The sequence below is a fragment of the Ictalurus furcatus genome, chromosome 25 (genome assembly GCF_023375685.1).
Source record: "Ictalurus furcatus strain D&B chromosome 25, Billie_1.0, whole genome shotgun sequence".
In the NCBI taxonomy this organism is placed as follows: domain Eukaryota; kingdom Metazoa; phylum Chordata; class Actinopteri; order Siluriformes; family Ictaluridae; genus Ictalurus; species Ictalurus furcatus.
The window spans coordinates 8,127,148-8,137,075 of NC_071279.1; the positions used below are offsets into that span (position 1 = coordinate 8,127,148).

The 9,928-nt window shown below is 39.8% G+C and overlaps 1 protein-coding gene across 1 annotated transcript; it reads left to right on the top strand.

The window, feature by feature from the left end:
• Positions 1-39: 39 nt before the first annotated feature.
• On the top strand, positions 40-9,890 carry snapc1a (small nuclear RNA activating complex, polypeptide 1a). The gene is made up of 10 exons (XM_053614888.1): positions 40-49; positions 123-267; positions 1,671-1,830; positions 1,912-2,052; positions 3,230-3,334; positions 3,916-4,059; positions 4,197-4,253; positions 4,382-4,444; positions 9,373-9,514; positions 9,853-9,890. The coding sequence occupies exons 1-10, from the start codon at positions 40-42 to the stop codon at positions 9,888-9,890; spliced, it is 1,005 nt and encodes a 334-aa protein (XP_053470863.1).
• The last annotated feature ends 38 nt before the right edge of the window (positions 9,891-9,928 follow it).

Genomic DNA, 9,928 nt, shown 5'->3' on the forward strand with positions numbered 1-9,928 from the left:
TTAACCCTGAAGCTCCTCCCACTCGTCTGTTTTCTCAGGATGGCAGATGGTGAGTTAGATAATTGTGCTTCTTACTGTTTTCTAACGCGTGTTGTTTTAACGCTGTGTTTTGTTGTTGTAAGCAATCACAAGAACCTGTGACGTGTTTTGGATTCCGTTTAAAAGCGACTGTGAGGACCTGCTGGGCCGCTTCCAGCAGACCGAGTCGGTGCGATATGAAGATTTTGTGGCCATATGGAGAGTTATGGATTTCTCCAGTGTGTTTTAGTAAGGCCTGACCGAATTGTGTTCAAATATTGTCTCTGTGTTTTTTAGTGACGGTGAGGCTTAAGTTCAAGCTACTAATGGAAAAATTGATATGATTTTATTAACAAAGTTTGTATCAAGGCACTTTAGAAATCTCCATACTGATAGATCAGAAAGTGTTGATGAATTTTCTATACCAGCACAGCTCTGATAATAGTGCCATCTGCAAGACTGATCACAAGATTATCCACTGTATTGTCAAAAGCATGTGGACACCTGACCATCTCACTGATGTGCTTGTTGATCAGATCATTCCAGCTGTTATAATAACCTCCACTCTTCAGGGAAGGCTTTCTGGTAGATTTTGTTGCATGGCTGTGAGGATTTGTGTTCATTCAGACACATGAGCATTAGCGAGGTCTGGTACTGGTGATGTGTGAGGAGGTCTGGGGTGCAGTCAGCGTTCTAATTCATCCCAAAGGTGTTTAATGGGGTTGAGGTCAGGGATCTGTGCAGGACACTAGAGTTCTACCACTCCAACCTTGTTAAATCATGTCTTCATAGAGCTCGCTTTGTGTACAGTGGCCTTGTCATGCAGGGACATGTTTGGGCCTCTTAGTTCCAGTGAAGGGAAATTTGAATGCTACAGCATACAGTACAAAGACGTCCTAGACAGCTGTGTTCTTCCAGTTTTGTGGCAACAGTTTGGGAAAGAACCACATATTGCTGTGTTGGTCAGGTGTCCATATAGTGTATTAATCCTTTAAAAAAAAAAAGTGTGTGTATATAATAGAATATATTTTTTCCTGTAGTTAGTACACATTCACAGGGATTATATGCCACATATTCTAAGCCAAATAATAAATGGAATTAAAAACCTAGTTATAATTGCTGATAGGATGAAGCCGTGTTAGTGCATTGTAAAGCTCGGAGGTTAAGCTGTTTTCCATTGCAGGAAAGAATTATGCACTCTGCTGTTTCTCAGCAAATAGGAACTAACTTGTGTATTTTCTACAACATTAAATGTAACTATAAACGAATTAAAAAGTACGTGTAGTTCTTTTAATAATTAATAAATTGCCATATAAGAATGCTGCTGTGTATGAGGAATTAAACCATGTGCTGTTATAGAAACATAACACCATTCCATTATTGATTTTCTTACAGCAGCATGGCCCATGTTTTATTCCTTATGAAGTCCCTAGTGTTTTTACATTGCAGATTTAAATATATAGTGTACATTGGAGATTAGTGAATCTAGTTTTTACGTTGCTATGTTTTACAGGTTACAAGCTTGGCAACAATTGGTTACACAGCTTTAACAAAGTTAAAAAAAAATCCTAACAGTTTTTCATATGATTAAGTTACAAATATGGGTATGCTTTATATGTTGTATGATTTCTATCCTCCCTGCATTCCTCTAGTGGAATGACCACAAACCATGAGAAAAGACCCTTCAGTCGTCTTGCCTTTGCCACAGTGTATGAGTACTTCTTGCCCCCATACAGCTTTCAGATCCGAGTGGGGGCACTGTACATGTTCTACGGCCTTTACTTCACACAGTCTGTCAGGCCAAAGGAAAAGGTGCTGCAACCGACACGGTCATTGTAATCCCTCTGTTTTGTGTGTTGGTGTGGATTTATGCACGTTTCATTCCCATTGCAGATCCGGATTGCACTGAAGGACTGGATGTATATAGAGAACTTTATCTCCGATGCTGTCACCTGTCAACACCTGGATGCTGTCTATGTGTACAGGAAGCTTGTTTCTGAGAAGGCTTTTTTTTATACCGCCATGCCCTATCAGGTTCACATCAAGGGACAGTACTGTCCTTAAATATTACAGTAGTTTCCCTAAAGGTACATTCGCACATACAGAGATTATATCACAGCAAGTTCCCAGTCACTGCACTAAGAAGTCGCCAGTAGGTGTTCATATTACTGGTTGCAATAGTAAAATGTATCAATAGGTGGCACAACTAGCATTCCACTTTTGACAACAAACTACTTTTCTTGCTGCTAAAATTAAACATTCTGGAGGGAGAGTGTTTGTATTTAAAATTCACCTGTGTGTGTGTGTACATATCCTAAGACAGGGGTTCCCAAACTTTTCCAGGGCAAGGCCCCCCAAATGGCATTAACATTTGACCGAGGCCCCCCTTTTGCAAGATGTCTTTAAAACGCATAAAAAATACAGACTTCTGAATATATCCCCCTTTTTTTTTTATTAATAATTACATCTTTACATTATATTACATTAGGAATTTTGTGTGTGTGTGGTTGTCTGAGAGTGAGAATTTATTTTTCACACCAAATTGCTGAGGCCCCCCTGGCGGCCCCCAAGGGGGCCGGCCCCCACTTTGAAAACCACTGTCCTAAGAGATGAAGGAGAAACAGTGTGCGCTCTTCAGCCATTGCTGCCGTCTGTCTGCGGCGAAAGCACAAGTGCTGCTCTGTCTGGGTCTGTCTGAGTCAAGTTTTATGATAAATCCAACTTTTTGTCCAATTTTCAATTTTTTTTTAAGCAATTGGTCCTTGCATGGATGAAGAATGCATGCAAACAGTCTATTTAGAATTATGTTTTAAAAAGTTTGTGTTTTTTGTTTGTTTGTTTTTTTTTTTGGGATGGAGAATAATCTGGGTTTAATCTGGATAATTAACAGTTCAGCTAATGCCCCTGGTCTCTGGTTGGTTTTTCGCTGTGTGTGTGAACGTACCTTAACCAAGCAGACACAAATTTAGTCATTTAAATGTCATCCTCTTTGAGAACATGGTGTAAGCCAATCTCATGGTGCAACCAAAACAGTAATCTGTGTTTCAACAGTTTTGAATAAATATCATGCCAGCAAATATTTTCTTACCATTTCACCCCATAGTATATAGTGTTCCCTTTTTGCAGAGATTGATTTATAAAGGAACAAATTCCTAGTTTAACACACACTCAACTGGCTGTCAATACCCCATGTCTTTTCTCTAACCACCAGCTCACATTCGATGCAAAGCACCGTTTTAAGAACAAGAAAGTCAATGAGTTGTTCCAGGACCTGCCAGACAGAGTGACCGACCTGGTTAATGCAGGTACACTGGAGGTGAGTGAAGAGATTTGCTTCAAGTGCAATCCTTGTGAAGGAAATCTGTCTGAATGGAAACGGGGACACCAAAAGAACTTAGAAATACATTAAATCTGCTTTAGAAATATGCAACACTACAAAATAGACTCTCAGAAAAAGGTTCCCCCCCACAACAGAGGATTTCCCTTTCAAAAATGGTTGGAAGTATATGATGGTATCCATTAACCCAGGGGTTCCCAAACTTTTCCAGGGCAAGGCCCCTCAAATGGCATTAACATTTGACCGAGGCCCCCCTTTTGCGAGATGTCTTAAACACGTTAAAAATGCAGACTTCTGAATATACCCCCCCCCCCCCATTTTTATTTATTTTTTTATTAATAATTACATCTTACATCTTTACATTACATTAGGAATTGATTGTGGTTGTGAGAGTGAGAATTTATTTTTCGCACCAAATTTTTGAGGGGCCCCCTGGCAGCCCCTGCTTTGAAAACCCCTGCATTAACCCTTTAAGACCCCGTTTTTAAAGAGAGTATTAAGATGTTGCTTATGACACTCGCAATAGATTCACATGCATGTTAATACGTGTGTTCTTCCAGGAAATTACAAATGTGCAGGCTCATTATGAGCGGATTAAGCAGGCTCTTCACGTGTCCGCCTCGGTCAGTGTGACACCAGTCAACCTGACTGCGCAGCTTAAGGAATGCGCACTTAAGTTTCAGCAGTGGAAGGAAAATAAGAAGGTGAGTGTGGAGACTTGAGACTATCCGTTATCCATATCCATTATCCACACACGCACTTGCATTGCTTGTGACTGCTACATGTTGCCGTTTATTTGGCTATGTTAAGTGTTTGCAACATCTTTGCATCTTGCATGCAGGAACTGAAGCGTACAAATTCTGGCACAAAAGCAACGGAAAGCACTCCGCCGTTAGAGGTGGGTCCAGCCATGTTGGCCAACAACAATCTGTATTTGGGGCTATTAATACTCCCATCGAGTAAAGGAACTTTAGACTCAAATCAGAGTGAATCAGATTCTTTTTGTCTTTTGTCATTCCCCCCCAGTGCTCCAAGAGGGCAGATCAACTAGCTACAATAAAGTCAAAGTCTTATGGGCATCTAGCAAAGGTTTGTCTTCTATTTACCAATTTATCATAAGTAGTGTGTGGCACCTCTAACGTAGCCATGTTTTCAGTTGAGTGAATTTTTCTTACTGAGGTGACTAGATAGGATTTGCATAGCAACATATTCCGTAACTCCATATTTCTCTTTTCCAGAAGAGAGCTCGGGTACGGCACGAGCCCCATCTTCTTGGTGGCAGCTCGTGAAAGGAACAATGGCACGCTCCTTCCCGCCGTAGTGCTAGGGTCTCCTCCTTGAGCAAGAGAGAATAACCCTTGAGCCCCCCTTAAGAGGGTTGCAATTTTCTTGATGATACCTTTTTGCACATGCCTTTTCTGTCTAGATGTGCTAATACCATCCTTCATCTCTCTGTAAGGATCCACAGTGATACTGATACCCAATACGGTTCGAAATGAGCAATAAAAGGGAGTGACTTGTCGCTTACGGCAAGTAAGTTTCGACCCGTCTCGGTGGAGGACGAGATCCTGGTGCCTGAGATATATGGTTTGCTGTGGCTGCCACTGTTTCAACACTCTACTTTGGCTCATACTTCACCTAGCTGGGAGGTTAGAATGGCTCACTCCAATCAATCGGCTGGTCAAGACATGCTCCGAGAGTTCTGTGATAGCTTAACAACTGCTAACTTCCCAGAATCCCCAGTAAGCATTGGCTAAGGTTCAATTGAGGGGCTCGAGCGGGTTAAAATCTGCTTTACTTGCTTGAGTATATCGTTCTTATAGCCCTGATGCATAATCTTCTGGAATTCCCCACCGCTGTGCATCCCTGTCTTTTTGGGCTCCAGGGTGGGTGGGGAATAAGGATGATGAAACAAAAAACGTAAAATATGGTTTCAAAACACACTTCCAAAAAGCGGTTTCTTGGATACAGACTACATCTTAGAGAATAAATGTCTACTCGTGCCGAAGAGTGGACAAGGTTTACAATCCTCAAAGCAGTATCACCAGATATGCCAATCACTAAAGACATCGCCTCATCCAACATTAAACTACAGCAAAGGAGTGATGCGCTCTAAAGAATTGGATGATGAAGATGAAATTACCTTTGAGCGCAAACCCCAAGGAGTAGTAAAGGGGATAATAATCAAAAGACAATCAAGTTATCAAATATGGTACATGGGTCCTCGCTTTTAATAAGCCAATTTCTTTCCCCCAGAAAGAATCCAAATCGGATATTTGAGTGTCACAGTGGATTTATTTGTGCCCAACCCACTGCGATGTTTTACATGTCAAAAATATGGACATGGATCACGTAGTTGCAAAAATAAAAACATCTGCTGCAAGTGTGGTGAAGAAAACCACAACATGGAGCGCCGCCAAAAACCACCCAGATGCTGTAACTGTACAGGAGATCGTTCGGCTCCATCAAAAGAATGTCCTACATGGATTAAGGAAATACCGAGAATCAGATGCACAAAGATCAGTTACCCCAAGGCAAGGAGAATGGTAGATGCCGTCCCTCCTTCTACACTGAATAAAACATATGCCTCTGTTGTGAGGAAATCTGTGAAGTACATGAAATGCCAAACAGACTTCACCTGGATGTGCAGATAAACCTTAAAAGGTTAACAGCAATAAATCTCTCCCAAGTATACAGGAACCCAAAGGAATACAGGAATCTATCGCAATCAATTCTCAGTCTAATCAGAGCTCAACAGAAAACCAAACTTCAAATAGAAATACAAGATCAAGTTGTTCGCATGCAAAAGACAAAACAAACCAAAGATGTTGAAATGAAAGAAAGGGATAGTCGGAGTAGAAGTTCGTCCCCAAAAGGAAAAAATAAGGGGAAATATTCCTGTTTTTCCTACGTGAGAATGGAAAATATTTTTATCCAATGGAACTGTCTTGGACTCTGGGCAAGTTTTGCAGAGTTGCAACACTTGGTTTCAGTTCTCATCCCCCTGGGTTTTTGTCTCTAGGAGACCAAACTTCCACCAGATTTTACCTTCTCTTTTAAAAGGTTTACAATTTTAAATACTTTTGGTCCTACTAATAAACATTCGGTGTGACAGCCATTTTATTCAGAAACGATGTGATTCATAGTCGCATCAATGTGAACAGTAATTTTACAGGTAACAGCAGTGTGTTTTAACCCTGCAGAGAACCGTTACAGTATGTTCCATATACATCCCACTGAATCTTACATTTACCCACAAGGACCTGGATGGCCTAGTAGCCCAACTTCCTTCTCCATATATACTCATGGGAGACTTTTAATAGTCACAACACTCTATGGGGAAATACCCATTGTGACACCAAAGGAAAGACTATAGAAGAATTCCTAGCCAATCACACCTTATGTCTTCTAAATGATTGATCCAGCACATACCTACACCCAGGGCGCGGAACATACTCGGCAGTTGACCTAACAATTTGTGAACCTCCAATTATTTTTAGACCTTTCATGGAAAGTATTGCGTGACCTTTGTGTTAGCGACCACTTTCCGTTAATATTGAATCTAAAAGGAAGAGAAGAAGCTCTAAAAATACTAAGATTAAAAAAGTTTTAAAAGGTTAACTGGTATCATTTTTCAAATGCACAGATGCCATGTTTTGATGATAAATGCAAGACAGCTATAAAAGAACGGAAGAAGGCTGAAAGATTATTCTTCAGAAGGCCAACAAGTGAAAATCTTAAGGTTTAAATAAGTAGGGCACAAGCTCGAAGAATACTAAATGAAGCTAAGAGGAAAAGTTGGACATCAAGTACTTCAACAAAAAAGGTCTGGAATCTGATTTGCAGGATGAAGGGCAGGAACGATGGAGCTCAAATTCAGCACATCAAATATATTTGGCATCAAACTCTTCCAACTTCGAAACAAGAGATTGCAAATATGCTAGCAGAAACTTTTGAAACTAACTCCTCCATTGGAAATTGCCTTAAAACCTTCCAAGTTTTTCTAACGCAGGACGAAAAGAAAGGTCTCAATTTTTCAACTAATAATAAGGAACCTAACAATCAACTGTTCACAGTGGAAGACTTGACACGAGCCATAAACTGAGCACATGATATGGCAGTAGGACCAGATGATATCCACTACCAGTTATTTTATTTTTTTATTGTTTTAAATTTGCCTCACATTATCCTGTCTTTACTGTTAACCTTTTTAACTCTATTTGGATATTGAGGAATAGTCCACTCTCTTGGAAAGAAGCAACAATCATTCCCATCCCAAAAGCAGTTAAAGATCATAATGACCCCAATAACTACTGCCCAATAGCCCTGACAATTTGGTTATGCAAAACCATGGAGAGAATAGTTAACAAACGTCTAGTATGGATCCTGGAATCGCAACATCTCAAAGTTCAATTTGGCTTCAGAAAAGGAAGAAATACTGTAGATCACCTAATCCGCCTTGAAAGCTACATATGAGAGGCTTTCATCAGAAAAGAACATGCAGTGGCCGTCTTTTTTGATTTGGAGAAAGCTTATGACACCACTTGGAAGTTTGGTATTTTAAAGGATTTATATCTTGGTTTTAGAGGACACTTGGCCATTTTTATTGCAATTTTTTTTATTATTTATTTTTTTTATCAGACAGACACTTTAAAGTCAGAGTTGGTAGTACCCTATCTGACCAACATGAACAAGAGCTAGGAGTACCACAAGGACGGATTTTATGTTACACTTTTTAGTATCAAAAACAACGGCGTCACAAAAGCCTTCGGGCCGGATATCCACCGCAGTTTTTGTGGATGACATTGGCATTTCCTACAGAGGCAAATACATGAATAACAACAGAGAATCCAGCTGAAATTAACAGAATGCAGTCCTGGTCAGTTTTAAATTTTCAAAGACCAAAACTGTTTATATGCATTTTGCCAGCTACTTGGGACTTTAAAAAACCAAAAATGATTTTAGACCTAACAAGAAACAAAAATCTGAAACCCACCCAAATGACTTCCACCAACTCCTACATTACAGAAATATATCCATCACATACCCCTATATATACACAGATGGATCAAAATCTGAAAACCAGGCATCATCTGCATTCATGATCAACCACCAATAAAAAGGAATATCCATCCCCAACCAGAGCTCGATTTTTACAGCAAAGGAAAATGCTTTCGTCTTAGCACTGGACTTCATCAAGACTAAGCAACAGAGAAATTTTCTGATAATTACACTCAAAATCGTGTCTTCAAGCAATGTCCTCCCTAAAACGTGATCACCCAACGAATGGAAAGATTCTTTGCAAATTGCTGGATCTGCAGGCCCAACATTTTCATATTTACTTCTGCTGGGTACCAGGACACTGTGGAATCTTGGGAAATGAAGAAGCAGACACTGCTGCTAAAGAAGCATTATCAAAAAGTGTCCAATACCTCCCACTGTCCGAAAACCCATAAACTCCTACTTTAACAATAAATGGCAAACTGAGTGGGACCAATGCACCATGAACAAACTCCATGAAATCAGCCCTATTGTTGGCAAAAGAAACGTTTCTCAGTTTTCAAATCGCTGGGACCAGATCGTCTACACCCGCCGTGGAATAGCTCACTCCAGGATAACACAAGTTTTTAATATTAGGAGAAGACTCCTCAACATGTACCTTCTGCCAGAATCCATTATCCTTGAAACATGTTTTATTACACTGTACTGGTCTTAACCCCGTGAAGAGTTCCTTAGACCTCTCACCATGAAAATCGGCATAGAAGCTGGCATTGGTTTAAAAAAATAAACGAACAAACAAAATCCAGAAGAGAGCAACATCCACTGCATCATTCAAAAGCCTGTGTAGTATCCACTGATCTGGATCACTAGATCACTGATCTGATTTCTTTCTTTCTTTCTTTCTTTCTTTTAAATGCATGGACTGCTTATGGTTTTCAACCATTTTATGTTCCTTTTAACTGATTAGACAGTGTGCTCTTTTTCATTTCTAGCATTGTGTGATCATTTCATCACAGGCTTCCAAATCGCGACGACACAGACAGGTGGAAATGGACACCTCAGAATCTGGGACAGACAACGCGCAAGAGATTTTGTTTCCGCACCAAATGAAGCCGCTCTCTCTCAGGGCGAGGACCTGGCGAAACCTGGGCAAAATAGGTCAATACATTTATTATGTAATGATAAAGTATTATTTTCTATTCTGTTGATACAAGCATATTTAACAAAAATCATCACTTTTAATGTAACAGCAAACAATTATTGATTTTCTGTGAATTAATGTCCTTCATTTTGACATGTTAAAGGATCTGAAGAAGAAAAATATCAAACCTGGCTTCTAAGCACAATGGAGGAAGACAGAGGAGCCAGTAAGAACATTTTTGGATAGATAAACCCATAATGCAATTGCATTTTAGGATTTCTTGAAATTTTGCAACTGTTTTATTATGAAGTCATTTTTGTGCTTGATTTATCTTTTCTCTTCTCTTTCTTTTCAGTGAAGAAATCCCAACCGAAGATTAAATTTAAGTGGTGAAATTTAATCTTAAAATCATGTTGTGGGAGTAGATTTGT